Source organism: Balaenoptera physalus (assembly GCF_965194825.1).
Source record: "Balaenoptera physalus genome assembly, chromosome: Y".
In the NCBI taxonomy this organism is placed as follows: Eukaryota; Metazoa; Chordata; class Mammalia; order Artiodactyla; family Balaenopteridae; genus Balaenoptera; species Balaenoptera physalus.
In genome coordinates, this window is record NC_138904.1 from 10,368,726 (window position 1) to 10,383,664 (window position 14,939).

A 14,939-nucleotide genomic window follows, 5' to 3' on the forward strand; every position below is an offset into this window, starting at 1 on the left:
TTTCCCTTCTAATAAAAATGGTACCCGACAAGTCAAAGAGGTGGGCAACAATTTGGATTCAGTTTGGTCAAGAATTAGCCTTGCCATACAAATCTGATTTTACTGAAGAGTACTAAATCCTGTGAATCGATTTAAATCTTTGACTACTCTCAAAGGACAGAACCAAATTTTTAATTTACACAGATTTTTTAAAAAGTGTTTAACTGATTTAGAATCTATTTGGCTGAGCTTTCTAAGTGCAGTTTATCAAGTTATGTACATTTAGGGTAAATAAACACCAACCACCTTGACTAAAAATATTTTTATTGTGGTACGGAAGTCAGAATGTTAAATCAAACGAGATTAAGAACTCTTTCAACATTCTGTTTGGTTTGACATCCTATATTAATGCTATGTGCTCACTTGGTCTAATAAGTATTATGTATCTTTAGTGCAATATAGTTAAATACAGCACTATGAGTATATACAATTTGGTAGTTGAAGTAAAAAGTGCAGGGTAAACAGTCAAAATTAAAATTACTTCCATCTTTTTCCACTATGGCATCGGGCAATCCAAAAATTATAGAGAAGTGTTCTTTCTGGCATCGCACAGTGTCTGTCTAGAGCATAGGTGGCTATAAACATTGCCTTAGAAACGGACATAAATCTGTTGTTTTAGGAGCTTTCAACGTCTAGTCAACAAGCACGTTGTGATGAATGGAAAAGGAAGAATTCAGTAAAGGGAGAAGTCAGGGGAGGAGATGATTCCGGTTGGTCTACCTATACAAGCTCTTCCATTTGGGGCCAGGCGGAGTCCCGAGGATGGACACAGACAGTGCGGCCCCTCTTCTGTATCTTTACAGCCATACTGGCAGTTTGTCATGGCACACGTCCGAGAGTCTGCAAAAGGAGGCACAGATTAGCCTTTCCCCCACGAAATGATAAAAAGTACTTACAGACCGAGAAATGATCTCTAATCTCTGGGACATGAAATGTAACACGTGGAATGGTATTAGAGGATAAGTTTTAACCTCTGAGTCCCAAATGGAGACCCAAGTGGAATCTGGGCAGGGGTGGTGTCTTGGTGGCCCCGTGGCCTATTTTGTTGGCCAATGCATTCATTGCATTTGACTGTCTTTAGGCTGAGCATGCACCACTCGGTTACCAAAGACGGCATCTCTCTCTCTTCCTGTACAAGCTCTAATCACTCCTTTATGTCACCCAGCTGGTCTCTATTATTGGTTGAAATGCAGCCTCTGATGTAGATGATTCATCTGAATAAATAAGGGAAAAGAATGCAAATTCAAGCCATCCCTCCATTCATATCTAGCCTCAGTGAGAGTCACTTGAGTCACAAAACCTTGTCTTTTAGGTGCCTGTATTAAAACATGTAGCAGACAAGACTAATCAGCTACCCAAAAGCCATTCCCATCACTGAGGCTGGAAAACCAGTTACTCGTCTTTTTCCCAGCTTCCCTTGCAGCAACAAGGAGTGGCCATATGACTCAGTTACAGCCAAAGAGATACTAAGATAAGTCTGCTGGAGCTTCTGGAAAGGATGCTGCTGCATGATAAAAGGGACAGGCATAAAAGAGGCGTTTGTGCCTTGGCATCACTCCTTTCCCCTTTGTCTTGCCTACCTTTGATGTGTGTGTGTGTGTGATATCTGGAGCTTGGGCAGCCATATTGTGACTATGAGGCCACAAGCATGAGAATGAAATCAATACCCTGAGGATGGTAGAGGCTGAGTTCTTGCTGACTTGTTCTGGAACTGCTTGCCTCCAGCTTTTTAAAGATAATTTAGTAGGATTTTTCTGTCACTCTTTGCTAAATAGAACTTATCTCACAAAAATGCATATCCTTAGCAGGGTTCCAGTATGTATGGATCAAAAATGCCTACAACAGGGGAGCACGGTGAAGAGCCTGTCTTTATCCACCTGCATCTATAACATGCCAATCACCCCGCTGGATCAAAGAGACTGCAAGGGGCCAGGTGAAATAAAACCAGCATCCAGGAGAGAGATTTAGGGCCACCTGGACACTGTGAGCTATAAACAGGGAGGCACAGGCAACCCTCACATACACAGAAATAGACAAAGAGAGTACAGGGACAGATACTAGGCCACGGTAATGTAACAAACACCGACCGATGGTTATATTTCTAGTTTACTCTTTTTCTCTTTAGTTGTCTTCTTTCAAAATTAACCTTGAAAATTTACCCATTCTAACTTTCCATTTGGCGAATGGCACTCATTAGGCTTTCTTGGAATGTTTCAGAAACATCCATTAGGACAGATCTTTTGAAAATGTTAAGTGATGACTAGAAACTCCTGGATAGTCATTCCCACGGGGCTGGGGAGTGGGGAGGGTAGGTTCTGGCCAAGTTCTGTTTGGTATTGCTCACACGGGTGCTGGCTTCATAAGAATTCATTAAGCTACACATTTGTTTCTTGGGGGTTTCTGTTTAATTTATAATAAGGATTTTTAAAAAAAAAAGACTCTTTGAATGCCTGCTTTACCTGTTAAGCATGCTTGCTAATGGAGAATCTAGGTGACCGGTGGTGTGGGGGCACTTTGCCAGGTGGGAGGGGGCAGCAGAAGGATATGCTGGTAGGGGGGCAGTGAGCTGTGTACAAGCCCAGATTTCACAAGCGAGGGCGAGCCCAGGATAGGCTGGGGAGTCCGAGGGACTCTGCAACCACGGGAAGCTGGCAGACGGCGCAGGTTCCAGGTTTGCTGGGGGCTGCAGGGCAGAGGAGAGAGAGATGGGGAGGGAGGAGGGCACCGCGGGAGGCAGGGAGGATGGGTTTGCTTTTCAGCTGCAACATAAAACCTGAAAAGCTTTCCTTCGCAATAAATGAATGGATATAGACACTCACCCTCCCACAGGACGTGGGTTCTCTTTATCAGAGAAGGGCTTTTCTTTTCAGGAATGTGAATCGGAATGGATTTCCAAGAGGAGTCACTAATCTTTGAGCGCGGGGCAAGGGGCGTGAGAAAGATAGTTGGTGGGAAGAATGGATGTCCCAAGATGGAATTGAAATTTATCACCTTCCTAAAACAATATGCTTATTTTCTTCAGTATGCTTATTTTCATGAAGAAACCCAATACGTCCATTCATATAGAGAGATATATAATTTATTTTTCTCCTCAGTTAGTCTTTTTATTTAAAAACTAAGTGGCCAGCAGAGGCAAACCCATAGAGACAGAAAGCAGATTAGTGGTTACCAGGGCCTGGGGGGGAAGATGAGAGGAGAGCGACTGCTAATGGGTATGGGGTTTCCTTTTGGGGTTATAAAGATGTTCGGGATAGTGGTGATAGTTTGTACAACATTGTGAATGTACGAAATGCCACTGAACTGTACACCTCAAAATGCTCACAATGGTGAATTTCACAATGTATGTGTTTCACCACAATTAAAAGTAAAATAAGTGCTCAGGCTTCCCTGGTGGTCCAGTGGTTAAGACTCCGTGCTTCCACTGCAGGGGGCGCGGGTTCGATCACTGGTCTCAGAAATCCACAGGCTGTGTGGTGCGGCAAAAAAAATAAAAATAAAAATAAAAATAAATAAACTAAAATAAAATAAGTGCCCCAAGATGTTTTAGCCTGCGGTGATGTTAGAGTCTTTGGGGTATTTTCCCCCCAGTTAAGCAAGTCAGCTTTTCCCCAAGCATCAAATGGCAAAAGTCAAGCTTCCGGGTTGACTGAGAGTGGGCTGGCTGTTGAAACTTACTGGAGCACGTGGCATCCGGCATGAGCAAGTGGCCGCTGAGGCAGAAGCACTTGTAGCTACCGTGTGTATTCACACATCTGTGTTGGCACGGCTGGGGTTTTAATCCACACTCATTCACGTCTGCAGGGAGCAGTTAGAAAATGGAGAAAGATGAACTGAATGAGGAAGCCTCCAGACGGGGTTGGGAATGGGGTTGGCTTCCCTGGACCCCACCCGCGCGGGTGAGCACAAGGGGCGGTGACTCGCCTTGTCACCAACCATCAGGGAAGGGCTGGTGAGGAAGTGGAGCAAACTGGATGGTCACACACCGCCGGAGGGACTGTAAATGGGTACAACCGCTTCCAAAAACTGTTTGGCAGCACCTGCTACAGCTAGATAGAGACATACCCGTGACCCAGCAATTCCACTCCTGCGTGTATGCCCAACAGAAACACGGCTATGTGCTCACCAAAACAACATATGCTAAAATGATCACAGTAGCACTATTCTTAATAGCCCCAAACCGGAAAGAATCCAAATCTCTCCCAAAAAAGGATGGATAAACAACTTGTATACTCATGCGACAGAATACTATACAGCAAGACTGAACAAACTATTCAATACGAGTACAAGCAACCGTGGATGAACAGACATGATATCGAGCGGGAAAAGCTGGACACAAATGAGTACATTCAAACCAGGCACACGTGAAACAAACAAAACAAATCCAGGCACAACTGTTCTGTGGCGTAAGAGGTCAACGTATGGTTCCTTGCTGAGGGCTGGGGGCAAGTGATGGAGGGGAGCATGAGGGGTCTTCAGGTAGGCTGTTAAGTTTCTATTTCTTGGTCTGAACACCAGTTACGTAGGTGTTCTTGAAAATTTATTGAGTTGTACATTTTTGATAGATGTACAATTTTGTGTGTTTCCTACTTGAATAAAAAGTTAGAAATATATGTTAGATACTTCTGCCTTTAACGCTGTCCCAGGTGGCCTATGACAGATGCCAACAGCACAACCTCCTCTCAATCATTATTTCAGGCAGCCCCATGAGGGCTAAATGGTCTTGGCTCACACCTTTCCAGAGGGAGCCCTGCCAGGCAGCTATTATTGGTGGTGAGGTCACAGGACAATATTTAATCCCATATAAAGATGCTCAGAGGATGATGTTAAATAAGAAGGTTGCAAGACTATGTATACAGATTGATGCCAAAATTTCTTAAATAAAAAGCATAGAAAAACAATGTCTGGGGGAATTCCCTGGCAGTCCAGTGCTTAGGACTCGGTGCTCTCACTGCCAGGGCCTGGGTTCGGTCCCCGGTCGGGGAACTAAGATCCCACAAGCCATGCAGCACAGCCAAAAAAAAAAAAGCCTAAGAGGCTGTTCTCTACATGTTTATAATGGTTACCTCCTGGTGGTAAGATTGAGGGAGATTTTCCTCTCCGTGCTTTTCAGTGAATACTTAATGTTTAACAAAACATTAAGAATGAATTAGCTTTTTATAAAATAAAAAGTGATACAGAAGGAAAATAAAACTTGAAAAGCAATCATGGGTCTCGTCTTTGGGAATGTGGTCGTGTGGGTGCCTCATGTCTTAACTCCCTCAAGCAAGAAACAGAAAGGAGAAAAGAACCAAATTCCATGTAAGACAAAAATCCAGTGCAGCAACAGGTGAAGTTCAACCTGGAAAATAAAGAAGTGGCGCTTTCGCCTCTGAAAAGAACCTTATGTGGGGATTTTCCGATGCCTTAGCTGGACATTTGAACCCACTTCTCCACTGCTGATTCCCTCTACCCTACCATCTCCTGTATGGACGCTAACTGCTTCAAAAGCAGAAATTTAAAAAGACTGATTGGACATAATGGGAAAGCCAGGGCTATCCCATCACTTGGCCCTAACTCAGAGGTGTCTCTTGGAAGAAGCATTTTGGGGAAAGACATCAGTTGAGAGTTGAGGCCTGCGGCCATCAGTGGATATAGACGGACTTTGACCAGGCTGCCCCGGGGCAGGGAGGCTGTGCGGGGGAGACAGAAGGTCCCAAATCTGAGCCGACTGGACCACTCCCTCAAAGTGAATATTTTGCTGGGACTTGAAAAGCAGCATGAAAAATACCCTCTCTATTCCAACTCTCTTGAGAGGGTATCTTGGTACAGAATCCAAGACATACGGAAAAACACGGTTTTCTGGTGTGAAACCCTGGTAAGGGACACAGCTGAATTATTTCTTATGAGAGCATGACTCTTGACGTGTTTCCCTCAAGCCACGGGACGCGGTTTGAAGAAGCACCTTAGCGGCACTGGCCGCTATGCTGGCAGTGGGACAGAAGAGGCAGAGTCCTCTCTGAGGCTGCAGGGCTGGCAGCACAAAGAAAGGCTATTTCAGGGTCTGCAGCTAACCTCTGGGCTTGGCAGTGAGGGCTGGGGCGACGGAGTGGAGTGGGTGCCTGCCCGTCTCTGGAACCCCATTCTCCCTTCTAGAATCCTCGCAAGGCTCTTTCTTAAGGGCAGCTGAACTGGATTTGCTGCTCTCTGCTCAACTGCATTACAGAACTAGGGACCGTTTCTTAATTAGTGCAGCCTTCTTGGTGCAAGGGTTCCTCAGCCTCGGCACTGTGGACGTTTGGGGACAGATCATTCTTAGTGGTGGGCGTTCCCCTGTGCACTGCAGGAATCTTTAGCAGCATCCCTGGTCCCCACCCACCAGATGCCAGTAGTAACCCCGCCAAATGTCTTCAGACATTGCCAGATGTCCCCTGGGGTAAGGCTTCCAGGTTTATCAAATAAAAATACAGGATGCCTGGTTAAATATGAATTTCGGAAAAATGACTCATACTTTTTCAGTGTACATATGTCCCATATAATATTTGGAACATACATACACTATAAAATTATTTGTTGTTTATATGAAATTGCAATTGAAACTAAAATTTAAATTTAAATCTAATGGGGGATCTGTATTTTATCTGGCAACTCTTCCAGGGGGACAAAATTGTTTACTGTTCTCGATATTATAACCTCTTTAATATCTTCAGATAAACAGCATATGGCAAAAGTCATAAATTGCCTTTTAACAGATATCAATTACAGGGACTTCCCTGGTGGCGCAGTGAATAAGACTCCGTGCTCCCAATGCAGGGGGCCCGGGTTTGATCCCTGGTCAGGGAACTAGATCCCACATGCATGCCAGAACTAAGAGTTCCCATGCCACAACTAAGGAGCCGGCGAGCTGCAACTAAGGAGCCCTGGAGCCGCAACTAAGGAGCCCGCCTGCCACAACTAAGACCGGGTGCAACCAAATAAATAAATAAAACATTTAAAAATAAATAAATTAAATTAATCAATTACAATAAAAAAAATGCATGTCATTCAACCCAACAATTTCATTTTTTAGACATTTACCCTATAAAAATACTCAAGGGTGCAAGGATATGCATAGGATGATGTCTGATTTAGCGCTGTTTGTAGAGGTGAAAAATTGGGGACGACTTAAATGATAGTGGTTAAAGTATTTACATAAATGATAAAAGCATTTTCTCTACAGACTAGGATACAGCCTTAAAAAGTATGAGACAGCTCTGTGTGCACTGACATGCAGAGATGCCCATGAGAAATATTCATGGCTGTACTATAATAAAAAAGGAACTGCAGAGATGGAGGACAAGCTCTTAACTACGGGTAGAGGATGCACTGGGAGCAGACATGCTCACTTCTTAATTTATATCCTTGTGCAATGTTGGATGTTTTTAGTAAAAGATATGCATTACTTCAGTAGCTTAAAAACACAATAACATGATTGGTTCAGAGGGAAAAAAAAGCCTTTTACCTGGTATCTTAACAAAAGCATCAGAACGACTTTGACATATTTCTAGAACATATTGATTGAAAAATCTCGTTCTGAAACCACTTTCATTTGAAGATTCGAGTTAGAAACTACAGAATTCTGAGCACCTTACTGTGTTCCAAACCCCGCTGCACTGCCCGATCTGCTTCTGAAAGCTCTGGAGTAGGTCTGTATTACCACCCTGGTCTGTAGTACTGACCTTGACTGCAGGTTTTCCCGGTGTATCCTGGAATGCATCTACATTTGTTCAGTCCCACACACTCACCAAAGTTGCATCCAGGTTCACACGTGGCTGTGGAAAGAAAAGGTGTTTGGACCATAAAACAACAGGAATAGTTAGCCCAGTGAAATGCACAGATGTCAAACTCAGGTGCCTTCTGTATGGCAGAGAAATCCACGGCGACATACAGAGGACGATCTGCTTCCTCTCTAGTCTGTTGTCACCTTTCAGATACTGGAAAGCGTTTTGCATGTGAACTAGATCACTGGATCCCATCCCCCCACCCCCGTCCATCCCATGAGTACAGGTTGATCATAACTGCTTAGCAGTACCACACCTCCAGTTGTAATACGGAAAAACAAATCTGACTCAGTATTAGATCTGTTTCTTTTACTTTAATCTTTGCTTTTGCTTCGCGTTAAGACTGTTGCCTATAGGGACTTCCCTGGTGGTCCAGTGGTTAAGAATCCGCCTTTCAATGCAGGGGACACTGGTTTGATCCCTGGTCGGGGAACTAAGATCCCACATGCCACAGGGCAACTAAGCCTGTGCGCCACAACTAGAGAGAAGCCCGCGCCACAACGAAAGATTCTACATGCCGCAACGAAGATCCCTCATGCCACACCGAAGACCCGACGCAGTCAAACAAAAAATGAATTAAAAAAAAAGAATGTTGCCTATAGCCTGAAATATACAGGATAGCCCATTCTCAAGGCTCTGACCTTTAAGCATATAACACTCTTCCAATCATACTGAGATAAAAAGTTGCAGAACAGAGAATAACGTTTGTCTGGTTGGAGGTTTACAGGAACGTCGTGACCTGACCTAGGTGGACAGCTGCAAGGACAAAGGATTCTGGCACCAAGAAGTTTGCAGCGACCATCCACACTGCTTCTTCAACTTGCCTCTCAAAATGCTTTGCTGAAACCCTTGCGGGAGTTTGGAGTTTTGCTGGGCATGAGACCCTCCTTCTCCTTGCATGGCTCTGCAATAAACCCTTCTCTGCTCCAACCTCTGACGTTTTGGTTTGTTTGGCCTCACTGTGGGTCGGGCACACAAATGTGCATTCGGGAACACAGTGGCACTCAAAGAAAAAGAAAGCCTCCCAGGCCACAGTCAGCCATTTTTGCATGTAAACACATAAGATTTAATGAAAGGAATATGATTTGTGAGCTGGAAGAGACTCCATCTTGGAGCAAGGGCCAAGGTCCCTCTCCTCCTTTCTACTGTTTGCTTCTTTCTTCTCTCCCATATTGTCTCTCCTATTTTTCTTTTGAATGATCAAAATCTTTTTAATGCTGTGTGTTATCAGTCAAAATGAACAACCCACAGAGAGACACTATCTCCAGCCCCAAGGATGGGAACCACAAGCATGATGGTGATGGTGATGGTGGTGGTGATGGTAGTGGTGATGGTGGTAGTGATGGTAATGGAAGCATGACAAAGACAGGATTTGTTTTTCTGTTTTATGCACTTCTATATCCAGACACCTGACACAAATTAGGCACTCAGTAAATATCTGTTGGATGAGTGAAGTGGCGGGAGAAACAAGGATAGGATGGGGAACAGCTTGGGTTGGGGGCAAGAAAACACAGTCAGAGATGGTGGAAAGTTTGAGTCCAGCTCATACAGAAGAGATAGGGAGAAAAAAGCTACAGATACGAAGAAAGAAAATGCTAAAACCCAAAGACAAGAAGAGGAGAGAGAGAAAAAGTAATGAATGAGAGAGAAAGGAGGCATGTAGGGAATCACGGACCCTTGTATTTTCTGGATCTAGTAGGAGCTCCAGAAAGAGCCAGCATATGACAGGATGACTCAGCAATTGCCCAGAAATGCTTGCTTAGTTCTCTGCCCATTGATTCCCTGGCTCATAGCAGGTCTGCCCCTAAGCAAGCTTGTTCCTGAGGACCCCAGCATCTTCCCCTTCGACCCAAGCCCTACTTTTTGCTGTCAGCATTCATCTCCCAGCTACCTAGACTCAAACTCAGGTGTCTGTATTTTTTCTTGTCCCCAACCCAATCAGTTACAGCATCTTATCCTTCTATCCCTGTTTCTACCACCAATTCATTCAAACAACAAATATTTATCTAGCTAATGGGAACCACTTTGCCCACAGATATCTGGAAGATTACACTGCACGCCTCTCTCTCTTCCCCACTTTCCCCACGTCAGCCTGTGACCAGTGGATGCAGGGGTCGAACAGCCTAGCCCCTGGTTTCTGGGCAGGACAAATTCTGTGGTACAATTAACACTCCAGATCTCCCTGTGGGATCAGGCTGAAGCCAGACTTCTCTCGAAGCCACATCCTTTGCCTCGCTTCTTCCCCTGCTCCCTCACTCCCTTACAGATTTCTCCTGAGAGCGCCTCTCAATAGAATATCTGTACAAGAATCGCCTGCAGGGCTTCCCTGGTGGCGCAGTGGTTAAGAATCCGCCTGCCAGTGCAGGGGACACGGGTTCGATCTCACGGGAAGATCCCACATGCTGCGGAGCAACTAAGCCCGCCGTCTGCCACAACTACTGAGCTTGCGCTCTAGAGCCCGCGAGCCACAACTACTGAAGCCTGAGCTCCTAGAGCCCGTGCTCCACAACAAGAGAGGCCACCGCAACAAGAAGCCTGCGCACCGCAACAAAAGAGTAGCTCCCGCTCACCGCAACTAGAGAAAGCCCGTGCGCAGCATTGAAGATGGAAGGAAGGAAGGGAGGGAGGGAGGGAGGAAGGAAGGAAGGAAAGAAACTGCTAAAAAGTTAAAAAAAAAAACGTCTTCACACGCTCTGCTCCTAGGAAATCTGATATCAGACATGACATTAAACTGATATTCCAAAAGCATAGCTCTGATCATGTCACGCTTTGCACAGGAGTCATCAAATAATCTTTTCTGGGTCCTGAATACAGGACAGGTATCATAACCGTGATCTGGCCTCCATCTTCTTTTGCAGCCTTAGCTTACTCTGTTCCCCAGACCCAGGTGGCACTGTGGTCAAACTAGACTGCCTGCTATTCTCTAGACCTGCCCTGCGCTTTCTGCCCCTTCTTCTCTATGGTGACCCCACACTGGGGGGCCCCTCCCCGAGCCTCCAGTGGTTAATATCCTCCCAATGCTTCAAGGACTACCTTGTATGGCCTCTCCTTCCAGAAGCTTTCACAGATTTCTCCAGCCACATGTGAACTTCTGCTCAACGTTGAAAACTCCACAGAACTTTGGCGGGCTTCGCCCATGAAATTGATGTCTTAATCTTATTAAATAATTAGGTATATATTTTGCTTCAATCCTTGACTTCCATCTACTACCTGATTCTAAGTGCCTTCAGAACAGGGACTTCAATATTCATCTTTGTTTCTCCTGCTGCATTTAATAGTGTTGTGAACACGTTAGATACTTAAATAGTTCTGAATGATAAATAAAGCAATAAGTGTAGAACTTTTAACAGGGAAACATTTCATGGCTTGGAATAGATCATAAGTGAGAGAAAGTAGGGGAAAAAATGCTTCCCAGCAAAATTCTTCTACTTTTGTAGACAAACGAGATGGAATTTGATTTCCAGGGTCTATTTTCTTATGGTTATGTTCTTGGAGATGCAGCTTTACGTCTAGATGTTAGAAAAATAAATCTTTTACTTTTTTAAGCCCTGAAGACCTCTGATTGCTCCCTGGAAATTTATTTTCAGTGTTGTCCAGACAGGAAAGCCCAGGATAAATGCCAAATAGAAGAGAGGAGAAGTGGTGAATAATAATACCCTTGCTGCTATAAGGTCAACACTCCAGAAAGATGTTTTCAATTTACAGTAACTTTGGATTTGTGATTTGACCAGCCAATCCACAGGGAAATTCCATTTATGTCTAAAATGGCCTGAGATTTAAGTGTCCTTTAGATAAAGAACACTCTCTTGTTTAATTTTCTCCCAAACTCCTCTATCTGCAGCTTTTCACTGGGGATCTGTTCACGGACAACTCTTTATCCCGTATCTCGCTAAGTGACCAACATGTGAAGGTTAACAATACTGAGTGGAGCGGACCCTGCCCTGGGAGCAGATTTAAGCAGGGCAGAGGCCAAGATCTAGAAAGCCCTGGCACCGAGGCAGGGCCTCTGAAGGAATGAAGGGTGATTAGACAATGGAGATGATGGCCTGGGCTGACTACGACCTCACAGGCTAGGGTGTGGCTCTGCCTGTGTGGGCAGGTTGACATGCGTTCCTGTCTCATTACCACGCAGGCCACACTGGCTAAGAAATCAGAGCCCTGGCAATCAGGGACTAACCATCCTGTTATTCGGTGCTTCAAGGAGCATATGACTTTACCATCAAGAAGGACCATGCCAACTGGATATAACACAATAAAGATTTTAGATATAAAAATCATTGCAATTTACTATGTGAACATTAGACTGGGGCAGAGGGAGGGCTGACCAGCTCTTCAGCTTGCCGAACGTGCAGAGGGAGCATTCTGCTGGAAACCCCTTTAGCATCTTGCTTTCAATTCTTTCATGTCTATGGTATTATACTGTGCACAAAAGCACTGAGAATGTGACTGGCTGTGTGTACCGTAGCCAAACTGCTTTGATCTAGTTACAGAATAGCCCTTCCAGAAAGCCAAAGTTTCCCCTCATTTATTCACCAGAGACACGCAAGTTTTATGGCAGTAAAAGGTTCGTGCGACTGTAAGAGAGATTCCAAATCAGGCATCCCATGTGGTTTTTGACCCTTTCCACCTGACTGACTTCAAAGAAAAATGTGTCATGTTCTGTCTAGAAAAAGAATAAAGCAACACTGAATTCCCCCATCACCTGTTGCTTTGAGGGACAGAAGTGTGCAACGAGAGTTCTGGGTCCTTTCTGGATCAAGGGCAACTTATGAGGCATTTTCTACGTGTGTCGGGGAATGAGCTCAGCCTTTGATGCATACACTCCTTACCTCTGAAGTAGGTATTCAGCTCTCCATGCTGCAGAGGAGGAAATGCAGCCTCAGCGAGCTTACCTACCTCGCCCAAGGTCACCCACATCATTCGGATTCTCAAGACAATGCCCTTGATCATGACACAATACATCCAATCAGTGTGAGGACCACCCTTTTCAACTGACAAGGTCCCAGGGGAATGTTCTAACTTTCTTTCTCTAGGCAAACAGTGATGTGCTTCAAACATTTTTTCTAGTATCTTCATACTCTTGTCATATCCTCATAAGGAAACTGTGACAGTGGGAGGTTTTATGTAACATCAAGTGTGTGAGAGCGAGATCCATGTCCTCCAACGTTTCATGGATTTCAGACATGATCAAGTTCTGCCGTCACCGATGGTCTATCCAGATATTTTTGAACCAGCTAAAGAGGAGGAGGTTGGGGCAGGGAAAGAGCAGCAAAAAGAAGGTAGCATTGTTATTCTAAAAAATAGCTAACATTTTTGTGCTTTACAGTTTATAATCCAATATGATCCACGCCAGTGCCTGAAGCGTATGGGACATGCAGTCATGTGTTCATCCCATTTAACAGATAAAGGATCTGGGTTCAGGCCTATGCCACCTACTAGGTACAGAGGGACCCTGAGACCAGACTCCTGTGCTGAAGGAATACACCCCTGGTCAGACAGTCAGCTAGGAGGAACGCAGATGTGATTCTTCTACACTGCGAGTGTCGATTACTATAGAAAGTTACATAAAAAACACTGCAACACAAAACTCTGTGCTCAGCCCTAGCCTCCCCAGCTCTCTTGAAATTATCAAAGGCCTCTCTTGGAGTTCCTTACACGTGGACTGAGAAACAACGTCCAAGGCAAATTATGGTACCTTAGTTTGAAATCTACACAAGAGAACCACGCATATTTTGCATGTATGCATGCATCCCTTGAAACCATCGAGAAACTGGCACAAAAGACTTAAAAAATGTGAGAAACCAAACTGTAAAGTAAATGGCTAACTTTCTTGTTTGTGGTGATTCATGATCAAAAAGTGAATTTCATAAGAAATCAGTTGGAAAACTTATAATTAGAAGGAGGGATTTACTGACCTATTTATGCCCAACTCAGTTTCTCTAGATTAAAACAAAAATAGTAACAAACAACCCAGCCCCATACTCACTAAGATAGCAGCAGAAATCATTGACGAGACGGGGCTCCTGAAACAAATCATGTCGAGGGTGATGGTGTCAGCCATATTTTGAATGGGAAGAGATCTCACAGGAACCGGACCTTGGGTGTTGGCAGTTACCATGTCCCTCCCTCTAGGGAAGCCACTGGCAATCTGGTGAGAGCTGACGGTGCCACAGATGAAAACCGAAGGACCCAGGCCTACTACCTAAGCACAGGGCGGTCTGAGTTTTTACAGAATTACCTTCACAGACTCCCTTGCTGCTCCTTCTCCAGCCATAACAGCAAGCCAGTTTGGTTCCATAGCGACAGACCCCGGGCTGGAGTGACGACGCCGACAGCCCGCGACCCCTTGGACTGCGGAGAAAGAGCCACGTGTTAGTACTGAGAAAACGGGAAGGGCCACAGAGACCCGGCCTGCTACTGTAGGTACAGGAGACGTGACGATTACCTGCTCAGTTTCCATAAACCTGCTACAAGCGCGAGAGCAGATTTTGAAAACCTAGATTCTGGGGTGCCAGCCTCTGCTACCGCCTCTTGCCAGCCTTCCCCAGTAATTAGCGTCATCCATTTCCTTCTTCCCCAGGGTTCGAAGAATTGGGTTACATAATCTATAAAACTAGGACACACAAAAGCGGCCACAAACGTCTGTTTCTGAACCTTGTAGAGGGCCAATTTTCAAATCTGCGCTGTACAGACACAGCGGCTACCCAGGTCTGTTTCCACCTCAGGGCCAAGTGTGCTGACGTGACTCCCTGGCCCCATGGCTTTGTCCCAGAAAAGAGCGCTGTACTTTTACCCCACTGGCCACCTGGGGACCACTGAACAAACTGGACTCTTGATACACTATAGACGGTTAAAGCTGGGAAGGCTCCAGAGATCTTTCATCGAAGCCCTCTCATGTTACAGATGAAGAAACTCCAGCCCACCGGAGCAGAGTCACAGCCCCAGCAGAACCATGTCAGGGATTCCAGCCCAAGGCGCCTTCTCATTCCTGGAAACACAATTCACTCAACTCTTCAACCACAGAGCAGGGGTTGGCAAACGTTTTCCATACTGGGTCGGATGGTAAACAATTTAGGCTTTGTGGGCCATAAGGTCTTTATCCAA

At 45.1% G+C, this 14,939-nt stretch overlaps 1 protein-coding gene across 1 annotated transcript in view; it reads right to left on the reverse strand.

Moving 5' to 3' along the window:
* Positions 1 to 14,939, reverse strand: part of LOC309653416 (epidermal growth factor-like protein 6) — a 68,436-nt gene that overhangs the window by 26,719 nt on the left and 26,778 nt on the right. Inside the window, 4 exon segments of the mRNA XM_082448026.1 lie at positions 760 to 879; positions 3,715 to 3,834; positions 7,734 to 7,826; positions 14,074 to 14,186. Coding sequence (XP_082304152.1) covers positions 760 to 879; positions 3,715 to 3,834; positions 7,734 to 7,826; positions 14,074 to 14,186 — 446 coding nt within the window.